The 22363-nt window shown below is 48.2% G+C and overlaps 1 protein-coding gene across 9 annotated transcripts in view; it reads right to left on the reverse strand.

The window, feature by feature from the left end:
- The window catches only part of LOC139060734 (leukotriene A-4 hydrolase), a 154425-nt gene that overhangs the window by 33274 nt on the left and 98788 nt on the right, over window positions 1-22363 (reverse strand). For 8 of the 9 annotated variants that reach the window (XR_011514990.1, XM_070539776.1, XM_070539780.1 and 5 more), the window contains 3 exons: window positions 18336-18439; window positions 18144-18214; window positions 9646-9793 (listed from right to left, as the gene is read on the reverse strand). Coding sequence is in view for 8 of the 9 variants with exons in the window: in XM_070539776.1 (XP_070395877.1) it covers window positions 9646-9793; window positions 18144-18214; window positions 18336-18439 (323 nt within the window). In the remaining variant the exon portion in view is untranslated. The remainder of the gene's footprint in view (window positions 1-9645; window positions 9794-18143; window positions 18215-18335; window positions 18440-22363) is intronic. The other variant, XM_070539777.1, reaches the window with a different exon arrangement.

Below are 22363 nucleotides of genomic sequence, written 5' to 3' on the forward strand. Positions count from 1 at the left end.
CGTCACATGACAGAAGGGGGGTGCGCCATCTAGCTAAACAACTACAAAACATACATGTGCGATGACACATAGATCTGACAGGGGGCGACAGTATACTACATCATCCCCCCCCTGGAAACAAAGTAAACATAGTGAAACGCGCACACAAGACGCGCACTTAAATCCAAAGGCGATTTCAGTTCATTCCCTCCCACGTTCACACACGCGCACCAGTTGCACACAAAGCACGCACTTAAGTCCACAACAAATTCAATCCGTCCCCGCCCATGTTCACATACACGCGCACCAGTCTTGGGCACCAAAACACAGGCAGTGACTCAAACAAAGTCTGACAAGGAACACGGCACAATACTCACTGCACCGCAACAAGGAGCACTTTATACCTGTGTTAATGAAACACGTGGACTGTCCTAAATGTCACAGCGAGGCACCTAGCCGTGGCATTTCGAAGACGGCAATGTGCTCTACACTACATAAACAAAATCATCGAGCCACGGAGGCCGTTTTCTGTCACGATGAGGACGCGTGCGTACCTCAGAAGAACTTTGGGGGTTGCGACGCGTATCGGTCGACTTTAAAGACCCAGTCGTCCCACTATTATTTCCCTCCCCCTAGTTGGAAAACTGAATGTGGTTGTCACTCAAAGCTGGAGAGGGTTGCCCAGGAAGCTCCTCTCGACGTTCCAACAAGTCCTGGGATGCTACCGATTCCCCCACGGAATCAGAGACGACTGCTGACTGTGCAGACCCGGAAGTGATAGAGTCAGACGAACTACTTAGCTGATGCTTATAACTATGAGAAGACGCTGTCACGACAGACGAGTCATCGGAATGACTATCCAAGTTTGAATATGAGTACAAAAAATCTTTGTCACTTGTACACAATGTGCTACCTGTTGGATCCTTCATCACTGGGGTTAACTTAGACACATGCCACGTCTTCCCATCACTGAGTAGAAAAGTAGATGGTCCTATCTGGGCCTTGACTTTACGAGGTTTACTGTACTTAAAAATTCCTTTCCTGTTAAATCTAATTCTGACGGTGTCTCCCACCTTGACACGAGTTGCCTGAGCACCTCTACGTTTGTCTACGTACTGTTTAGTCTGCCACTGTTTCTGCAAGATCCTTTCTTGAGCTTGAGACACAAGACTGTCCTGTTTCCGTGAATCTACACAGAGCCGCATGGTTCCATCCTTATTGTGCACCACCACGAGTAAAGACACCCACTCAGAAGCGTCGACGCGCTCGATGACGTCGCAGTCCTCGAGACATCGCAATTCATTTGTGACCTGGTCACGGAGAGCCAGGGGTAGTCGGCGCAACTTTGAAGATACTGGTTTCGCATCTTGCTGCCGATGAATTCGGTGCACAAAGTTGTTGACGAGACCGAACTCGTCACTGGAGAGGTGATCAAAACCCGGAGGCACACCTGTGGGGCTCTGTACTGAAGGAAGTGATGGTAGACGACATGTCAGCGACGTACCGTCGATCTGTATGCCCAAGCGTTGGATGGCGTCTAAACCCAGCAGTGATGTTCCTGTAGTCGTTACGTGGAACGTGACGGAGCATGACCTTTGGAAAAACTGGACAGTGGCTTGAAACAGGCCTTGAATGTCGATGCGTTGCTTGGAAAAATTTTTCAAGTCCACTGTTGTTTGTGACAGTCTGGGCTGTCGACCAAAGTGCTTTCCAAAATCTTCGGCCGTCATCAATGAGACAGACGCTCCCGTATCCACCGGCAGTCGCATGGAGACGCCGTTAACTACGACCGGAACTTGTAAATCCCTTTTAGCTTCCAAAGTGCTCACCGTCAAGACAGACGCGGACGGCTGTCCTGCGGAAGTTGAAGACAGCGTCTCTGCGGAAGAGACGTGCTGAAGAGTACGGGTTTTTCGGCATACTGATGCAAAATGGCCCAACGTGTGGCAGGCGTTGCACCGCCGGTTCCTTGCGGGACAATTCCTGTATGTGGCAATATGTTTCGTGCTGCCACACCGATCGCATGCACCACGGTTCCCGGAGGAGCCATGTGCGAAATGTCGGCCCTCTTGGCGGCCTCTCGGAAGAAGTCCGTCGTCTTGGCGGCCTCTCGGAAGAAGTCCATCGTCTTGGCGGCCTCTCGGAAGAAGTCCGTCGTCTTGGCGGCCTCTCGGAAGAAGTCCGTCGTCTTGGCGGCTTCTCGGAAGAAGTCCGTCGTCTTGGCGGCTTTTCGAAAGAAGTCGGACATCTTGGCGGCTTTTCGGAAGAAGTCGGCCATCTTCATGGCCTCCCGGACTACGTCGGCCATCTTGGCTCGTCGACGGAGCGCCAAATTGAGCTGCCTCGATTCTTACATTTTCGGAGCCGAACGCGCGGTTCGCTCGATGCAAGGCTTCTAACGAGCGTCCAATTTCTTCTGCCTTGTCCAGGGACAGGGTTTCGCCATGAGCCAATAACTTTTCGCGAACGCTGGCGTTCGCTACCCCATGTATGATTTGGTCTCGGACGCGCTCGTCATAGCTTGTGCCGAAGTTGCACTGTACCGCCTTCTCCTTCAATGCGGTCACGAATTCCAGGAATCCTTCTCCCTCGAACTGCTTTCGGCTGGTGAATTCGTGCCGTTCCGCCAGGACATTTGTTGACGCGGCGAACAGCCGGTCAAGCCGCTGCAAGAGTCTCGGAAACTCTGACGCTGGCGGGACCGCATCACTTGACGTTGACGCTGCGCCGGTCGACTGCCTTGCTGCTTTGCTTGAAGCTGACGCTGCGCTGGTTAACGGCCTTGCTGCTTCCTGCTCCTCGTCTGCAAAGTACTTCCGTTGTCCCTCACGCCCGAGAGCGCTGACGAGCGCGGACGCTCGTCGTGCGTCCGTCCAGTCGCCACCGCCGGCCGCTTCGAGGTGGGCCTGAAAAATTTGTTTCCAGGGATACCAGGGAATTGACGGTGGGCCGGGCACTTCAAGAAAAACGGGAAGGTTCGCCGTAAAAGCCATGCCTGGTAGCGTGCAGGAGACAGCGCAGAAAACAAGCCGGAGCTCGCAGCAGGAATGGGGCACGGGAGAACAAGGGGGCGAGTAGGCCTAGGCTCGGAAGCCTCTCGACGCCAAGTGCGTCGGCGGCGTTTGCCGGCCGTGCAGACACGGAAGGGACGCTTCACTTACGAAGCTCGTTCGTTTCCCGGGGCTTCGGTCGGAACCGCAGCGGGAATCCCATCCTCGTCGCCAAAAGATGTTGTGTCGGCAGCGGCAGGCAAGCGGGAGGCCCCGACCAGCAAACACGCGGCTAGCGCCGGCGCAGTGAAGGGGACTCGGAGCGAACTGCTCCCGATGAAAACCGGAACGAAGACTCGGCCGAGCCACGGCCGTTTATTCTTAAAAAGACTTCACACGCCAGATGACACCTCCCGATTGGCCCAATGTTCGTCACATGACAGAAGGGGGGTGCGCCATCTAGCTAAACAACTACAAAACATACATGTGCAATGACACATAGATCTGACAGGGGGCGACACTATACTACAAATCGCAAGTTACTAAGGTATTCTCCATTCACTTTTATCCCCAATTCTTCCCAATGCAGGCCTCTGAATACCTCCTGTAAACACGCTGTGAATAGCATTGGAGAGATCGTATCTCCCTGCCTGACGCCTTTCTTTATTGGGATTTTGTTGCCTTCTTTATGGAGGACTACGGTGGCTGTGGAGCCGCAATAGATATCTTCCAGTCTTTTTACACATGGCTCATCTACACCCTGATTCCGTAATGCCTCCACGACTGCTGAGGTTTCGACTGAATTAAACGCTTTCTCGTAATCAATGAAAGCTATATATAAGGGTTGGTTATATTCTGCACATTTCTCTATCACTTGATTGAGAGTGTGAATATGGTCTATTGTTGAGTAGCCTTTACAAAATCCTGCCTGGTCCTTTGGTTGACAGAAGTCTAAGGCGTTCCCCATTCTATTTGCGATTACCTTAGTAAATAGTTTGTAGGCAACGGACAGTAAGCTGATCGGTCTATAATTTTTCAAGTCTTTGGCGTCCCCTTTCTTATGGATTAGGATTATGTTAGCGTTCTTCCAAGATTCCGGTACGCTCGAGGTCTTGAGGCATTGCGTATACGGGGTGGCCAGTTTCTCTAGAACAATCTGTCCACCATCCTTCAACAAATCTGCTGTTACCTGATCCTCCCCAGCTGCATTCCCCCTTTGCATATCTCCCAAGGCTTTCTTTACTTCTTCCGGCGTTCTCTATAGAACTCCTCAGCGACTTAACTATCTCATCCATATTTGTAATGATATTGCCGGCTTTGTCTCTTAAGGGGGGATGAGGGTCTTGAAAACTTTTTTTTTATTTCGTAGCATATCTTCCTGAAAATTGGCATGCAGATATATCTTTGAATGCTGATCCCAAATATATATTCAGATTTTATATATCTCATCTATAAATGAAGATATTGCAAAATAATTCATCCCACATAGGTCTTTTCTTACGGGCCATTATGATAATTTCTTAATTAAAAAAACTAGTTTCAAAGAATGGCTGTCATTTCCAAGGGCCCACTGCACATCCTAAAGCTAAAGAAATTTTTAAAAAGTGATCATATAGGTCATGAATGAATAACAAAGTAGGAAGAAAAAAACAATGCGGGAGTAATTAGCTTACATTTGACCTAATTGCTAGTCTAATGGGTTTAATGAAAAATGGAAAGCTTTAGGATGTAGTTGAGGTTTTACTGAAAAAAATGATACCTAATTCAATAAAATCAGTTGATGCAAACATTATGAAAAGTTCTGTAAGGCAAAGGCATTTGATCGAAAAAGCAAAGCTGAGAAAATTGCATTCAAAGTTTTGCTTACTCTGCCACTTTTGTTTACCTATCACATGGAAAAATTTAATGCTTTAGCATGCAGCCCAGTCATTACTGAACACAATAACACCAAACTCAAAGAAATCTGTTCATGTAAAGATTGTGAAAACCTCTGTATTTCATTGGTACTTGGCAAAAAAAAAAAAAAGCTCAGAAAGTCGTCTTTACTTGCTGCGCCGACGTTCATTAGCTCGAACTTGCGGGAAGTCGCGGACTTCTTCGCCAATGAAGTTTTAATGTTGTCTGCGTACTTTTCACGCCCCGCGCACTCCGCGCAAAACACCGCGTCGAAGCGTTGAGCACGCGAGCTCGGTTCAGCCGCGTCCGTCGGCACCGAAGCGGCGTTCGGAAACGCCGAAGTCGACGTTAGGCTTAGGTAAGCCGGCTCGGCCGCTTCCGTCGACACGGAATCCGAAGCGACTTGCAGCGTTTCAAAAGTTAGCATTTTCGACGGGCTTAGTCCAGGCGCATCCACCGGCACTGCAGAGACTTGCGGTAACACCGAAGTTGACACCGATCGGGACTGTCCAGCCGCGTCCACCGGCGAAGCTGTTGTTGGCGAGCTCACTCCAGCCGCATCCACCAAGGCCACAGCCATATCTCTATGCCACAGCAGCTTGCGGCATCACCGAAGCTGTAGTTCTCGACGATGTAGCGCTCTTATTCCATGCGCGCCTCGTTTTGCTGACTGCTTTTCGCGTGCTTGCTTTCAAGCGCGCGTCTCGCGCCATCGTGACACGCGGAACAAAGACACCAGGCACGCAAAAGCAAGAAATTCGTGGTTAAAAGAGGCGACTCAATAGCCAATATATCTACAAGAACGATAAAGAAAAAGGCAGAACGAAAAATACAAGAGGAATGCGAAAAAAATGACGTGCGCGCCGGCGAAAGCAGACGACGCGAAGGAGTCGAACAACGCGGCCGCGGGGCCGCGGCAGGCGAAGCATGCGTCGCGGCCAATCAGAGGGCTGCGCCTCGGGGAGGCGCCCGCTTCACCCAATCAGCGGCTGTCTCGCGACGATTTCGCTCTTGAGAACGGGTGCTTGGGGTGCCGATCGCTCCGCTGCACGAGGGTCTACAGCGTGCCGAGGGGCGCCAGAATGGAGAGCGGGAAACCAGCTTTCAAACGAGACCAAGATGGCGCCGATCGGTTCGCGTCGCGCGGAGCTACGGCAGCTTGAAAATGAGGCAAATCTTCGCGCTTGGCGTTCAATTTCGGCTCACCGACGTTTATAAATTGCCGTTTTTTTTATACTTCGAGTATGAATTGAGCCATAATATTTTGTAGAGGCATAGTTGGGACATTAAAGACTTCAAAAACGCAATTTTTGAAAATTGCCATTTTTGACCATTTTTCGCGATTTCAAGACCCGCGTCCCCCCTTAACGCATACATCTGATTCTTGCCAATTCCTAGCTTCTTCTTCACTCCTTTTCAACTTCCTCCATTCCTGAGAGCATGTTCAATTCTATCCATATTATACTTCCTTATGTCTGCTGTCTTACGCTTGTTGATTAACTTGGAAAGTTCTGCCAGTTCTATTCTAGCTGTAGGGTTAGAGGCTTTCACACATTGGCGTTTCTTGATCAGATTTTTCGTCTCCTGCGATAGTTTGCTCAAATCCTGCCTAATGGAGTTACCACCGACTTCCATTGCACACTCCTTAATGATGCCCACAGGATTGTCGTTCATTGATTCAACACTAAGGTCCTCTTCCTGAGTTAAAGCGGAATACCTGTTCTGTAGCTTGATCTGGAATTCCTCTATTTTCCCTCTTACCGCTAACTCATTGATCGGCTTCTTACGTACCAGTTTCTTCCGTTCCCTCCTCAGGTCTAGGCTAATTCGTGTTCTTACCATCCTATGGTCACTGCAGCACACCTTGCCGAGCACGTCCACATCTTGTATGATGGCAGGGTTAGCGCAGAGTATGAAGTCTATTTCATTTCTAGTCTCGCCATCAGGGCTCCTCCACGTCCACTTTTGGCTATCCCGCTTGCGGAAGAAGGTATTCATTATCCTCATATTATTCTGTTCCGCAAACTTTACTAATAACTCTCCCCTGCTATTCCTAGTGCCTATGCCATATTCCCCCACTGCCTTGTCTCCAGCCTGCTTCTTGCCTACATTGGCATTAAAGTCGCCCATTAGTATAGTGTATTTAGTTTTCACTCTACCCATCGCCGATTCCACGTCTTCATAGAAGCTTTCGACTTATGGTCATCATGACTGGATGTAGGGGCGTAGACCTGTACAATCTTCATTTTGTACCTCTTATTAAGTTTCACAACAAGACCTGCCACCCTCTCGTTAATGCTATAGAATTCCTGTATGTTACCAGCTATATTCTTATTAATCAGGAATCCGACTCCTAGTTCTTTTCTCTCCGCTAAGCCCTGGTAGCACAGCACGTGCCCGTTTTTTAACACTGTATATGCTTCTTTTGGCCTCCTAACTTCACCGAGCCTAATTTTATATCCCATTTACTGCCCTCTAATTCCTCCAATAGCACTGCTAGACTCGCCTCACTAGATAACGTTCTAGCGTTAAACGATGCCAGGTTCATATTCCAATGGCGGCCTGTCCGGAGCCAGTGATTCTTAGCACCCTCTGCTGCATCGCAGTTCTGACCGCCGCTATGGTCAGTTGCTTCGCAGCTGCTGGGGACTGAGGGCCGGGGTTTGATTGTCGTGTTCATATAGGAGGTTATAGGACCCAGTAGCCAGATTATATTGTCATAACCGATAATGCAGCATAAGAGCACTGTAGTAAGTGATTTCGCCATAATACACATACAAAAGTTGGCAGTGCATCGAAGTGAATTGAATTCTGGAGTATTACATGCCAAAAGCACAATATGATTATGAGGCATGCTATAATGAGGGATTTGATTGGACAAACGTTAATAAAAGTCTAACAAGATGCACATCAGCGCGCAGTGGGCAACTCCCATGCAGGGACTGACAGGGAGTACCTGGCAGCCGCTGCGAGAGCCTGCTGGACGGCCCATTGCTGGTCTTGTAGGAGTGGGCTTCGTATGGTTTTCTCCCACTTTCTGGAGGTAGAGTTGGGCAGAGCGTTTGTGCACTCCCAGAGCATGTGTGCGAGTGTTGCCGTAACCCCTCAAGAGGGGCACGCATCGTCGGCGTAGAGGTCCGGGTAGATGTGTAAGGTGGCGGGGTTCGGGTAGGTATGTGTCTGTAACAGGCATAGCGTTAGCGCCTGCGGCCTCTTTAGTTTGGGGTGCGGGCGCAGCGCAGAAAGAGACGTCGTCCCCAGTGAATGTGTTTGGTGATGTCATTGGGACTCCAAATTATTCTTGACCCCTTGATTATTTTTTATTATTTTGGAATCTTTAACGCGCCCCCAATGCACGGGAAACAGGCATTTTTGCATTTAGCCCCCATCGAAATGTGGTCTCCATGGCCGGGATTTGATCCTAGAACTTCGTGCTTAGCAGTGCAACACCATAGCGGCTAAGCCAAGGTGATGGGTGAGACAGTGCATTGGCTGCTCATTGTTATATCAGATATATTGTTGGATAAAAAACTTTATTTATCTCTCATTAAAAAGAAGGGGGCAACAGAATAGAGGGTGGGAGAGGAACTACTTAAAGTAGGCCTCCTCTATCCTCTCAGCCCACTCCAGGATGGCCTCCTCAAGGTCGGGCCTCGAGCTGTGCAAGACAGCCTCCCATTGCTCCTCACTAGATATTAATTGCTTGAGGAAAGGGGAAAGGGGGTGCTTAGGACACCCCCACATGATGTGGTTTAAGTCTGCTTTGGCAGAGATGCAGAATTTGCAAGAAAGGTAACATTATAAGTGGGTTTAACCGTACTCATGTTATTTGCTGCAGTATTGTACACAATGTATTGTTTGTGCAATTAATAAACAGTGTCCATTTCATGTTGCAAATACTACTTCCATTTGATCCCCAAGATACACTTATTGCAAACTAGTGAACTAGGATGTGAAGATCCTTCTATATTAATTGTGAGAACGGCTCTTTAATTTTTGAGAAATATTCTAGAAGTATTTCATTTGATTTACTTCTGGCACTCTTTGATTCAGTTTCGATTCGGCTTCGGAAATTATGGTTTACACACCCCTAGTAATGATGCCTCAACAGGCAAAAACTGGTAAGAGCGGCTATAATACTTCGTGGCAGATGTAACAGTTTTTATGAATTTGAGGATAAAAAAGAACTGTTTTATAGAGCACAAACATAGGACTATGAATAGTAAAAATTCATGTTGAGATTTGCAGATACTGATGTAGCAATTTCCACTAAAGAAACCCCATTTGCATCACCGTTTAGTGGCAGTATTCCCACTGCTACTCTACCAGCAGAGGTATTGTGATGGCTGTTGTAAGTCCGCACATCTGGATGGAATGCAAAAGATAAAATGACCTTTCATTTCACTATATTTATTTCGCTTGCTCTCACAAATTTTTGTTCAGAGTGCATACAAAAGAAGTAAACTTGAGGCAAATTAGCACTGTGTTGCAATAAAACTTTGGGTTAGTTGGTTCATTTTTAAAGTATAGGGAGGGCAGTGTTAAAAAACTCGACAAAGAAGGAACACATCATCAGTTCTTACGTGTTCCCTCTTAGTCTGTGTTGTTTTTGTGGTGCCCTCTCTATAATTAAAACAAACTAGCACCTTTTTTCTTAACTCTTCATACAGATGGTCTTTCTACTCCCACTCTTTCCTGCACCAGAAAAGGTACTACAGTTTGCTAAAACATTAAGGTAGCAGGCATCATTAACAGTAGCTCTTATAGTTGTATTGCTTACTTCCTTCAGCAGGAGTGACAGAAACAAGCTCCTTTGGCCAGGCTGAAGGGAGGAAATATCTTCAGGTGAGAAGCTTTTGGAGTCGGTTCCTGGATTGGCCCATTTGGCACACAGTTGCTCGCACGGTATGACTAGTGCTCGGCTGTAACTGTGTGGAAAGAAAAACTCATGGTTCATGCTGCTCCAATGTTTGTTTAACAATTAGCTGAAATAAATAAGGACACAAGTGTAAACAAATACACAAGACAAGCACACCAGGATGGATGAGTCCCTGCAGTAGCTTGTTCATTCAATTTTCAAGCCAGAGACAAGCTGAACTCAAGCTTACATGCACCCTTATCATAAAGTAGGCTAGCGACACCAGAGAATTCCCTGGCAACTAAGCAGGGCTGCTCGACATATGCACAAGGCACTTCCCCAAAAGTCCCCATGAGCATGTTAGACACCTTACTTTTTTCCAACAGCACTAGTGCAGTATAAGGTGCTGTTCATTGTTTTAAGCAGGACATTCTAGGTCAGTGTCGATAGCTGGCCTTAATAATGTAACAATGACTTGTTTGTTTTGTGCAATACAGTCGAACCTGTTTATAACAAATTCAATAGTTCCACAAAATGGGGTCACTGTATTGGTAGTTCGCTATATGTGGATTTGCCCTTCAAAATGCGAAAAAATTAACGACATTGTAACTGCCGCCTGCAGTTATGATTTGACAGCACTTTAGACTGAAACTAAGATTTTCAGTGCCTTACAGGAATTGCGTTCATCTATTTCATTGCGATGCGATAGCACAGCACATTTTGGGCATAGAGGCCGTATTGCGGCAAAGTCACTTTTGAACTTTGTGCACGTAGGCCGCCACTTTCGCTCTCTCTTTTCTATGAGGGCACTGTACAGCAGCAGGACCATGAAACATTTGCTGTTAACTGCACCAAAGCAGACCAGGGGCTCACCCGGTTGGTCTGTTTGGGCAGTAACTCATCTCCTCTCTCCTGGTGGCTTAAGCCAACAGCGGTGGTGGGGATGTGAGGAGAAGCTCTCAGACAGCGACATGAATGGTGCGTATTGAACTCCCATAGCTTCACACAAGAACTACTAGAGGGAACTCTGGCGCTAGTGTCTACGGGAGCTGCAACTGAGGCAGTTCAGCCAACATGGGAATTATTGGAAGTACATGCATTTGCCTAAACTTCATCCTTCTGGCTTTAAATGGCTCCGCGACTTTGTAAAATTCGTCATTTTCAACAAGGTACTGTGTGACAGATAATTCAGTAAACATTATTAAAATTGTCCGATGGCAGGATTCGAACACAGGACCTTTGGCATGGAGGCCCGACATCGAAAACATTGCACCACAGATGCATGCACCGACAAGAACCATAGAATGTCCGCATTAATCTCTCGCGGACAAGTCGGCGTATAGAAACACTTGGTGCGTTTTGATTTGGTCACCTAGACAGGCTGAACCACTGCAATTAGTAGTGATTGTGTGTGTTTGCAGTCTTGTGCACTTAGAAAAGTATTGATTGCTATGAAATTTAGGATAATGAAGGCAGGTAAAGCGCAATAAAGTCACAAAAATGTCTGAAGCCAGAAGCACGAAGATCAGACAAATCCATGCACTTCCCATCATTCCCATGATGGCTGAATGATTGCAACGCCAAAGTTTCCTTTAGTAATTATTGTAGGAAACTATCTGAACACTGATTCACCCAGTCAGCCATTCTGCTTGCCAGCCACACTGAGGGTTCTTGACCAGACGTGGGTGCACATTTATTCACTGCTCTGGTTCTGGAGGCTACGTCAGAGACATGGCTCACTTCATGTCAGTGGTTGTACTGCGCCGGTTTGCCTAGCTTTGGCTATATCGAGCTGAAGGAGCGTGCTCTGGTAGCACGGTCGTTGGGAGCCATCCATGTCCTGTATAGTGCCATGTTACAGCATTCTTTTGTACTGTTGTGCCACCCTCGAATTGCGGGAGCTCTGGCTCATGCGCACGGTAAGGACAGGATGCAGCAGCTAGACAATGCCACGGTAGTCGTATAATAAATCCCTTGCTTGCACTCTGGGCTTTCTCCTTGCGGCAGTCTGCCTAGCTCCTAGTGGAGACTGAATGAGAGTCCACATCGAGCACTGCGACTGAGCCGATGGTCTCGTTGAGGGCTTGGATCCTCGGATCCACACAGTAGTTTTGGCGACTCCCAGTGAAGCACAGCGATATAGAGACCACAACCTTGACTTTTGCTTCCGGCACTTTTCCGCATCTAACAGCAAGTTTCCATTAAAGACATCCTCGAAAGAATGAAATGCAGCATCTTAGCCCCTTTGAAACGGCACCCCCTGGTTCCAATCACCTCCCATTTTGAAGGTATATGTGCATTTGCTGCTATTTTTTGTTCAAGAGCTTGTGGTCTATTTTATTATTTTATTATCAGTGGGATACAATTGGATTCTGCATACGATAGTGTAAGCTTTCTATTCGCAGGGAGTGGAAACTACTGCAGCATGCTGGCAATTTGCTAAGTCTTGCCATTATGGCTGCAGCATCGGCCAGATGCACATCAGGAGCTGCGAAGTTAATTTTTTTATGTCACTTTGACTGAAAAAGTGCGACGTTTGAAAAGCAGAACACCTTTGTGAACCGTTATCAGCAACAACATAAATGAAGTGTCGATGAACTATAACCGCTGACTCTCTAATTTTGCGTGGCGGTGGTGCGTCGCGTCGTGTTCAAGCCGACTCGGGCCGCTTGAGTATCATCAGCAATGCTTGAGCAGCTGTTGGTTCAAATTGGTCCAAATCATCCAAACAGTGTACATAATGTAGTGCATGTGGTGCCACACGAAAAGCTGTGCTAAAATGAGAATTCCATCACCGCAGTTTCCGAGATTACATGTGTAGCCACCAACGTGGCACACAGAGAACTCTGCACAAGTGTGCTGCCGTCGTGGCCTTTGAGATTAGAGGCTACAGCCACTATACACAGTAAGGTTTCACCCTGAAGCATGCTGGAGATGTGACTTGATAGCATGGTTACCCTAGCATGGTTGAAAGTGAGCAATTTTTCATGTGGCTTCTGAAATCAAGCGGCAATAGTCCATTGCAGTGGTCGAATCTTCGGCGCAATCGGACTGCAGCTAGAGGAAGGGATGATGCGCACTGATCTATCCACAAAGTTAAATCTCACTTCCATGCTTCAGAACTTCGCATGCACCCTTCTTTTGTACAGTGAAACCTTGTTAAATTGTACCCGCCTAAGGAGTAGTTTCGTTTAAAAACTTGTAAAGTCAAATCCTCGACTCAACAGCATTTGAACATAATGCATTTTTTATCTATCTAAAACGTACCAGCTTACTGCGTTTGTATTGGTTAACACCTAGTGTTTCCACTTTTCGTTGTAAAATCACGGCGGTACGTTGGCCTGGCAGAACAATGAGCCTCAGAGACTGGAATAGCCTCCAAGTGCAAACGCAGAGGGCGCTTGGAAGGGTGAAGCCATATCAACATCAACATCTTTTGCCGCCGTGCCAGAGCCAGAGAGCCTTGTGGCCTGTCTTATGGCGCTGTGCAAGCCAGGGAAAGAAAAAGAAAAGAAAAAGAAAAACTGTGGTTTGCATTTATTGACGTTATTTGTCGGTGACATTTTGATGGCGTACAACAGTCGTGACATGATGCGAAATGTTACCTTGCTTGACGCTTTATGCAATCCTTTGTCTCCTCGGCATTAAGTGCACACTTCAGTGGCATTCTGGGTTGTAGCATTGTAGCTCACAAAACTGCTTCCTCTGTCTATCTCTATTCCCTGTGGGAATGCGCGACTTTCGCGCCTCCCCTGATGTTTTTCCCGCATAGCGCGTCTCCTGTAATCCCCCTTCGCCGCGTGGCCTGCGTGACGTCCCCTGCGGTCGATGTGGTTGAAGCGCAGTCCGAGAGATGGCGCGAGTGTTGTGCTGCTAACGCCGCCGAAAGGCGAGGTTACTTGGGCGCCGAAAGGAAGGCGCTTGCTCTTTTGGGGTTCGGGAAGCAAGCGGGACGGACGTGCCGTGCCGTGCGCCGACCGATGCTTCGGCGAGACCGTCTCGCGTGGCCGCCTTCGAACGCGCCATGATTCGCGTGACTATACACGCGAACGACCAGGCGTTGGGATCCAGCATGGGGCGAACATATTCGCTCGCTTCCGGTCGCGGTGAATCGGACTTCTAAATTTGTCGCGCGCCCATCGGCATGTTTTGTGGATAGCAACTCGGCTAGCAGGCATTGATCTATGAAAGGTGCAATAAATGCCCTTGTGATTGTTTGCACTACTGTGTTGTCATTCCTTTGTCCCAAGAGCACAGGAGGAGAACCCCACATCCCTTGCTAACATTTTCTCCACCTCCTCCCACTACTGTCATTGCTGTTGCAGGTGAGCACGGAGACAAGCACGGCAGCTCCTGCACTGCTGCATTTGTGGGGGGGGGGTCATGTCTAGTTACAGTGCCCAGAGGGCATTGTGCACATGCGACATGGTGTAAATGTTGACACTCGGGTCTTTCCTTTGTGTCACACACCTGTCATGTACTAACATGATAGCGTTAAAGGGCCCGTGTCGCAGAAAATCCGGTGTCACCGCCACGGGCGTCGCTTGGTGAATAATCATTCTGAACCACAACCGCACAGGCCTGCCACGTGACACATATCATGGCTTACATTCTTTACAAAGTTATTCCTTGGAATTTTGGGAATAACAGCTCATGTCTTTTGTTTTTGTGACATCGCCACGTCTCAACCACGTCCCGACGTGGACAGCGTATCGTGGATGGCGTGAGTTCTACAGGCTGGGTAAGGAAATGGTAAATGCTGTGAAATGCGGTGGTTATAACTGATTGATTATTATGTCTAGCATCATTAAAATGAGTTCGGCTGTACTACCGTACATATTCGAATCTAGGCCAATAGTTTTTTTCAAATAATCATATTCCAAACTCTCAGGTCGGCTTAGATTTGAGGATTTTAAAAAATGCGCCAGTTTTTCATTGAGAATGCTAAATATGGTGCATAGCTAGCGCCATTTAGAAAAGTCAGTATTGCAGCTGCTACTAGCCGTGCCAGTAGCCAACCGTACACAAGCGAGGTTGCCATTTTGACCTGTGTCATGTCGGCTGTATCAGTGCGCGGCGTGGTGTTGTCGCGATGGCACCAAGTAGGAGATGCCACTACAGTGCCGCTTTCAAGCGAAAAGTTCTGATAGCCGCAGAGGCATCGTTGTACCTTCAAGCCGGGCGGGACTTCGGCATCGACGAGAAAAACGTCTGTCGTTGGAGGGGACAACGACAGCAGCTTTATGCTTGCGCCGCAATGAGGATGGCATTTAGCGGACCAAAGAAAGGCCGTCACCACGACGTGGAGACAGTTTTGGCTGCCTTTGTTTATTTGCAGAGAACTGCTGCCCTTCCAGTGACAACAGAAGTGCTCCAAGCGAAAGCTAGGGAACTTTTGAGGGAGCGAAGCCTAATGCCAAAGGATTTCAAAGCCAGCCGGGGCTGGCTTCAGAAATTCATGAAGCGCTTCGGCTTCAGCCTCCGACGCCGCACTTCAATTACCCAGAAGCTGCCAAGCGATTTCGAAGAAAAGCTGATAGCTTTTCAGGGCTACGTGCTGTGAGAGAGAAGCGGCAGGCTAAAACCTTGGGAAAATCGGCAACACTGACCAGACAACTGTGTATTTTGATATGCCAGTGACGTACACCGTGAATGAAAAGGGTGCCAAGGAGGTGAAGGTGCGCTCTGTGGGCTATGAGAAGCAGCGCGCAACTGTGATGCTGTGCTGCACAGCTGATGGACATAAACTCCCTCCTTATATGATATTTAAAAGGAAGACACTGCCTTATCGAGAAACCTTCCCAAGAAATGTCATTGTGCGGGCAAATGAGAACAGGTGGATGATGGGTGCGATGGTGGAAGAGTGGGTTAAGATTATGTGGCGATGGCGTCCAGGAGCCCTTTTGACAAAGAACTCGCTCCTTGTTGTCAACTCTTACCATGGGCGCTTGACTGACAATGTGAAGGCTGCACTCGCCCAAGCGAACACGGACCTCGCTGTCATACCGGGCGGCATGACGGGCCAGTTGCAGCCACTTGATGTCTGCATCAACAAACCTTTCAACGATCGTCTGCGGAAATATTACACGGACTGGTTGACTGACGAAGACAACATGCTAACGGCAACGGGCCGCATCAAATGTGCATCGGCGGGCTGGGTAGCTGCAGCATGGGGACGACATCCCAGGTACTTTGATCGTGCCCGCCTTTGAAAAGTGCAGCATATCTAATGCGCTTGATGGTACCGAAGATGGTGCATTGTTTGAAGGTGACAGTGACAAGGAACACAGCGATGAGTCTAGCAGCGATGATGACTTTGAATGAGCTCTGCACGTTCAGATTCAATAAATGCTGTTTGCATTTTGTGAACGCTGTCCTCGCTTTTTTTATTCGGCCTACGTTCGAGGTAATATATTTTTTTTTGTTGGCTTCGGACTTTAGGGGGTTGGCTTAGAATTGGGGTCGGCATAGATTCGAGTAAATACGGCATAATTTCTGCATGTTTGCACAGCAGATAAGGCAATAACTGCATGATGTTTCATTTTTACTCACACCTGACAGTGTGGACTTCGGACCACACTGGTAGATGCGGAACTTTGGACCGCCGGGATATTGGTGTTAGTAACAGTTGGTAAGACGTGGTGTCCTCTTGATGTCACAGTGGGGACAGCACTCCCTGTGTCTACTGCCATGGCACATGCAAGCATGCACCCAGGTGTAGTGTATTTACAAGCTGTGCTTCATATCATAAAAAGATGCTTCGCAGCTTGCGGTAGTCGGAACCAACTCAAGTGTAGTTTTCAAAGTTGCTCAGTCTTGGAAATTTGTGGTTTGCATATCTAAGGCTACACAATACCGAAGTAGCCCATGGGTCTTCTGACAGAAAGCTGTTTCATGTCTCCTGCCAAAATTTTGAGAAAAAGAGTGCTTTTAAATAACACGTAAGAAATATTGCATATTTTTTGCTTAAAACAAACCTTTTATTAGTAAACATCTCAAGCACTGCCTACGGAAATACAGGGGGAGGGGGTCCCTGTACAGGGACTCAGTAAGACAGCAAAATACAGAATTATACAGAATTATGCAGGCGAGGAACAGACAGACTCGCAAATTATATACATAAAGCTAAACATACATATATGTAAATAAACTCACGTAAAGTCCCATAGTACGAAGCAGCTGTATGAAGTGTAAAGCTCACATCATGAAGTTGTGTTAAACAGTGCATTTCAAAAAGTAATCGCTCCCTGTTAGCCCTGGACTGAGGGCCCCAATAAAAAGATTTACTCTTCCTCTCTCTCCAAAAAGCTTCAATCATCAGGACACTATGTACTGTACTTACACTTTATTCTAAGATGTACCCAATTATCACGGGCTTAATGAAAGTGTACCTGAATGTAACATGCCACCAAATGAAAGCGGCACGTCATCGTCATTTGTGCTTTATTGGCCACAGATATCAAGCACATGGGGGCGGCATTCCCGAGTGATCACTTTAGATACTGCTATTACTTTTGCGAGAGACTGCATCGGACTTGTCGCACTGTGCAGCTCACAGTGTGCAGGCACTATGTGCAGATAGCAAGCTTGGCACAACACCAGAATTGCTGGCGGCCAATTACGCTGTCATATTTAGTGCCAAGTTGCGTGAAATCTTGCGAAAGTGATAGTATCTCTGAAAGCTATTGGCAAAGAATACCGCTCTAGATCCTAGCAGAGCACAAAATCAACCTTCACAAAAGCATGCTCTGTCGCTAATGTCTGATAGCGATGACGCTGTGTCTTACAGCATGTTGTTGCCAACGCCACAAATGTGGTTTGGTTTCACATTCGATTGTAAGGCGCAGCGGGCAGTGTCGTTGCAGATTAGCATGAGAAATGGCCCAAGTGTTGTGCTGCTAAAGCCACCTAACGGCAAGGTCACTTGGGCGCGAAATGGAATAGGCTCATCCTCTTGGGCTTGGGGTCGGCAAGCAGTGTGGTCGTTTCGCATGTGTACTGTGACAGTCACATGCGCATGCGACTGTCCCGGAAAAGGCTTAGGAGCGGGATACCGGAATGGAGGAACGTGATCATTTGAACGTGCCACCATTTGTGTGACCGTACACATGAATGATTATGCATTAGGTGTCCAGCATGGGGCGAACCTGTTTGCTCGCTATCCAGTCGCACTGAGTCGGACTTCCCCAATTTGCTGCGTACCCATCAGCATGTTGGATAGTAATTCGGCTAGCAGGCATTAGTGTATGAAAGGTGCAACAAATGCCCTTGTGATTGTTTGCACTACTATGTTGTCCCAAGAGTGCGTGTGATATCCCACACTGTAGACTCATTTCAACTAACAGGACAGACAATTTGCAGTTATCCTTGGCTTCATTCTAGCAACCCTGCAATGCGTGTCAAAGTAGGACAATCCTCACCTTGGTATCACAGGTGGCATCCCTGGAGAGTGCAACCAGGCCTCCCACTCTACTCTGTTGAGAATATCTGCCTGCAAAGTAAATAAAATGATGCCCGAGACTGCCATTCAAGAGTTAATGAGCATTATAACTTTTCAATTTCTAGAACATTTCTTCACTATATCGGAGACCACAGGCAGAGAGACAAAGCACCTTGTCCTTGAAGTAGTCGTACAGGTAAGCCTTCCACTGCCACGTATCCACAGATTGGTATTTGTATTTTTCAATGTAGGCCAGCAGGAACTTGTCAAACACTTCTGTAATGCAGGAAACCAGAATGCAGCGTAACTTCACAGTTGCCAACCAATACATTGTACTTAATGGGCACCACCAAAAAGTCTGAATAATCAGGAGTCCAAAATACCGCATTTGCTAGAAAATAAAGAACACTTTAGATAAATTAGATAAATTAGATAAATTAGATAAATTTAGATAAATAACCAGAGTATCACATTAGTGTCAATAAGACAGCCTAATAGTGGCCGCAAACATGCGGCAATCAACCAGTCACACACAGTGAATTGAAAGAATAAGCGTACTCTTGCTCATCCCGAGAGTTGCCCACGTAAAGGTACCTCACACATTTGGGAGAGCAAAAAACAGCACCACCTGCTCTCTGCAAAAGGCAACTTTAACGTGATACCAAAGACTTAGACAGTAGTAGGACAGCACACCACATCGGCCAAATGGTTTGCTAGAGATGTGAGACTACTGGATCAAGAGTCCGTGGTTCAGCAAGTGAAGGATGAATGGAGCAACTGGTGCTAGTAAGCATGCATGGGTTTGCTTACAGATGTTATTAGTCAAATTAATAGCAAGAACTGGAATCTCTTGTCAACATGCCTGTTAAGTCGGTCACCAGAGGTTGATGATTTTGATTGCCAATTTCGTCACATTGAAGTTGTTTTTCAGACATACAGCACTTTTCGGTAGGAAGCCTAGACAGAGGGCTTGAATAATCAGTTTCAGTTTTGTTCACGAGGCAAAACTGTGATTGTGAAAATATTGTTACGTAGGAAGACGCAGACGAAAAGCTATGCACAAGTATATTTACAAGAAAATACGCTGCGCTTGGCCAAGAGGCAAAAGCCCGCACTAGCTTCTAATCGTCGTCGTCGTCTTCACACTGCTCGCCTTTTCGTGATCGCACATATTGTTCCGTAGCACTACCCCCGGCTGCAAAAGCGCCGTCCCGGAGCGACTAAAGATCGGACTCGGAAGCAGTGTAGTAGGCCTTGAGCCTACTGAGATGCACGACATCACTAGATGCCAGAGGAGAGAACGAGGTTGAACGCACAGGAGCAATTTCGTAAGTCACAAGCGTCACCTGGCGCAGCACGCGGTAGGGCCCTGTGTATCGCGAAAGGAGCTTCTCTGAAAGTCCGACGTGACGAGAGGGCGACCACAGGAGCACGAGCGCACCAGGCGAAAAGTGTACGTCACGATGGCGGGCGTTGTACTCACACTGCTGAGTGGTTTGTGAGGCCGTCAGTCGAGCACGGGCAAGCTGGTGTGCATGGTCGGCGAGGGCGATGGCGTCGCTCGCATACTCGCTCGTTGAGATTGCAGCAGGAGGAAGTGCCGTGTCTAGGGGCAAGGTAGGTTTGCGACCATACAGTAGATAAAATGGAGAAAATCCGGCGGTGTCGTGCCGGGAAGAATTGTACGCAAATGTTACGTAAGGAAGGGCAATGTCCCAGTCGTGGTGGTCTTTCGAAATGTACTTGGACAGCGTATCAGTAAGAGTACGGTTTAACCGGTCTGTCAGGCCACTGGTTTGCGGATGGTATGAGGCAGTCAGTTTGTGTCAAATGGAGCAGGAACGCACAATGTCAGCGATAACTTTCGAGAGGAAGTTTCGACCACGGTCAGTGAGCAGTTGTCGCGGGGCGCCATGAAGCAAGATAATGTCACGCAAGAGAAAGTCCGCGACGTCAGTGGTGCAACTGGTAGGGAGAGCCCGAGTGATAGCGTATCGGGTGGTGTAATCAGTCGCGACGGCTACCCATTTGTTCCCAGAGGATGATGTGGGAAAGGGACCGAGCAGGTCTAATCCAACACGAAAGAACAGTTCCACAGGGACGGTGATCGGATGGAGATGACCGGCAGGTAGCACCTGAGGTGTTTTCCGACGCTGGCAGGGATCACAGGCAGCAACATCGTGTCGAACGGAGCGCGCGAGACCAGGCCAATAGAAGCGGCGGCGGATGCGGTCGTACGTGCGGGTTACCCCAAGATGTCCTGCAGTGAGTGCGTGGTGCATCTCAAAGAGCACAGTCTGTCATAGATGTTTTGGCATGACAAGAAGAAGATCAGATCCGTCAGGGAGGAAGTTCCTTTGGTACAGAAGCCGCCCTGGAGTACATATCGGCAAACGGATGCGTCGGTAGGTGTAGAGCGCAGACGCTCGATAAGTGCTCGCAGCGATAGGTCTCGGTACTGCTCATCGGCGATGTTAGCGAAGGCAGACACAGAGAAAATGTCGTTGGCGCTACTACTGTCGGCGTTGTCAGGCTCGTCGACCGGGTAGCGAGACAGGCAGTCAGCGTCCTTGTGTAGTCGGCCAGATTTATAGGCGACAGTATACGAATATTCTTGGAGGCGTAAGGCCCAGCGACCAAGTCTTCCTGTAGGATCTTTCAGTGAGCATAACCAGCAAAGCGCGTGATGGTCTGTGACAATGGAAAAGGGTCGGCCATATAAGTATGGGCGGAATTTCGCAACCGCCCGAACTAGGGCCAGACACTCATGCTCAGTGATGGAATAGTTGCGCTCCGTGGGTGAGAGGAGCCTGCTGGCATAAGCGATAACACGGTCGTGGCCACGCTGGCATTGTGCCAGTACTGTGCCAATTCCGTGACCGCTGGCATCAGTACGGACTTCGGTAGGCGCAGAAGGATCGAAATGGGCCAGCACGGGAGGCGTTGTGAAAATGTCGACTAGATGTGAGAATGCAGAGGCCTCGTTATCGCCCCCACTGGAAAGGGCATCTTTCTTCAAAAGCTCGGTTAGTGGTCGTGCTATGGCGGCGAAATTTCTCACGAAACGGCGGAAGTACAAACAAAGGCCGATGAAGCTGCGCACATCCTTGACACACTTCGGAACAGGGAAGTGCGCAACAGCATGGATCTTGCCTGGGTCCGGTTGCACTCCGCTCGCATCACAAGATGTCCAAGGACGGTAATCTGGCGACGGCCGAATTGACACTTTGATGCGTTGAGTTGCAGACCGGCTCGACGAAAAACGTCCAGGACTGCTGTGAGGCGCTTGAGGTGCGTAGCGAACGCTGGGGAGAATACAATAACGTTGTCCAAGTAGCACAGGCACGTGGACCATTTGAAACCGTGAAGAAGGGAGTCCATCATGCGTTCAAAAGTGGCAGGGGGCGTTACATAGACCGAACGGCATCACTTTGAATTGATAAAGACTGTCGGGTGTAACAAAAGCAGTCTTCTAGCGGTCGAGATTGTCCACGACAATCTGCCAGTAGCCAGAGCGAAGGTCAATAGAGGAGAAATAGCGAGCACCGTGGAGGCAATCAAGGGCGTCATCAATCCGAGGTAGGGGATACACGTCCTTTTTGGTAACCCTGTTAAGGTGCAGATAGTCCACGCAAAAGCGCCATAAGCCATCCTTCTTTTTGACCAGTACAACAGGTGACGCCCATGGTCTATATGATGGTTCAATAATGTTCTTGGCAAGCATTTTGCGAACTTCTGCGTGAATAACTTGACGCTCAGCTGGTGACACTCGATATGGGCGACGATGAATAGGAGGGGCATCGCCGGTATTAATGCGATGTTTGACATCTGTAGTTTGGGCCAAAGGACGATCGTTAAAGTAAAAAATATCGTGGTAAGAAAACAGAACGCGGTAGAGTTCACGAGCGTGCTCGGACTGCAAGTCGGGCGCAGTCATTTTCTGTAAGTCAGCGATGGTACAATTTGCCGACTGCGATGGTAGAGGAGTATCGGATGAAGTGTCGTCTACTGCAATGGATGCTACTGAGTGATCCTCAAATCAGCAAAGCTGGGCCAGAGACATCCCGCGTGGCAGCACTTGTGTCGTCAAGCAAAAGTTGACCACTGGCAGGCAGACGCAATTCGCCGTAATAGATAAAACTGTATGAGGTACTGTGATCCCGTGTGTAAGGAGGACGTTTTGCATGGGAGCCGCGATGT

Source organism: Dermacentor albipictus, chromosome 6 (genome assembly GCF_038994185.2).
Source record: "Dermacentor albipictus isolate Rhodes 1998 colony chromosome 6, USDA_Dalb.pri_finalv2, whole genome shotgun sequence".
Lineage (NCBI taxonomy): Eukaryota > Metazoa > Arthropoda > Arachnida > Ixodida > Ixodidae > Dermacentor > Dermacentor albipictus.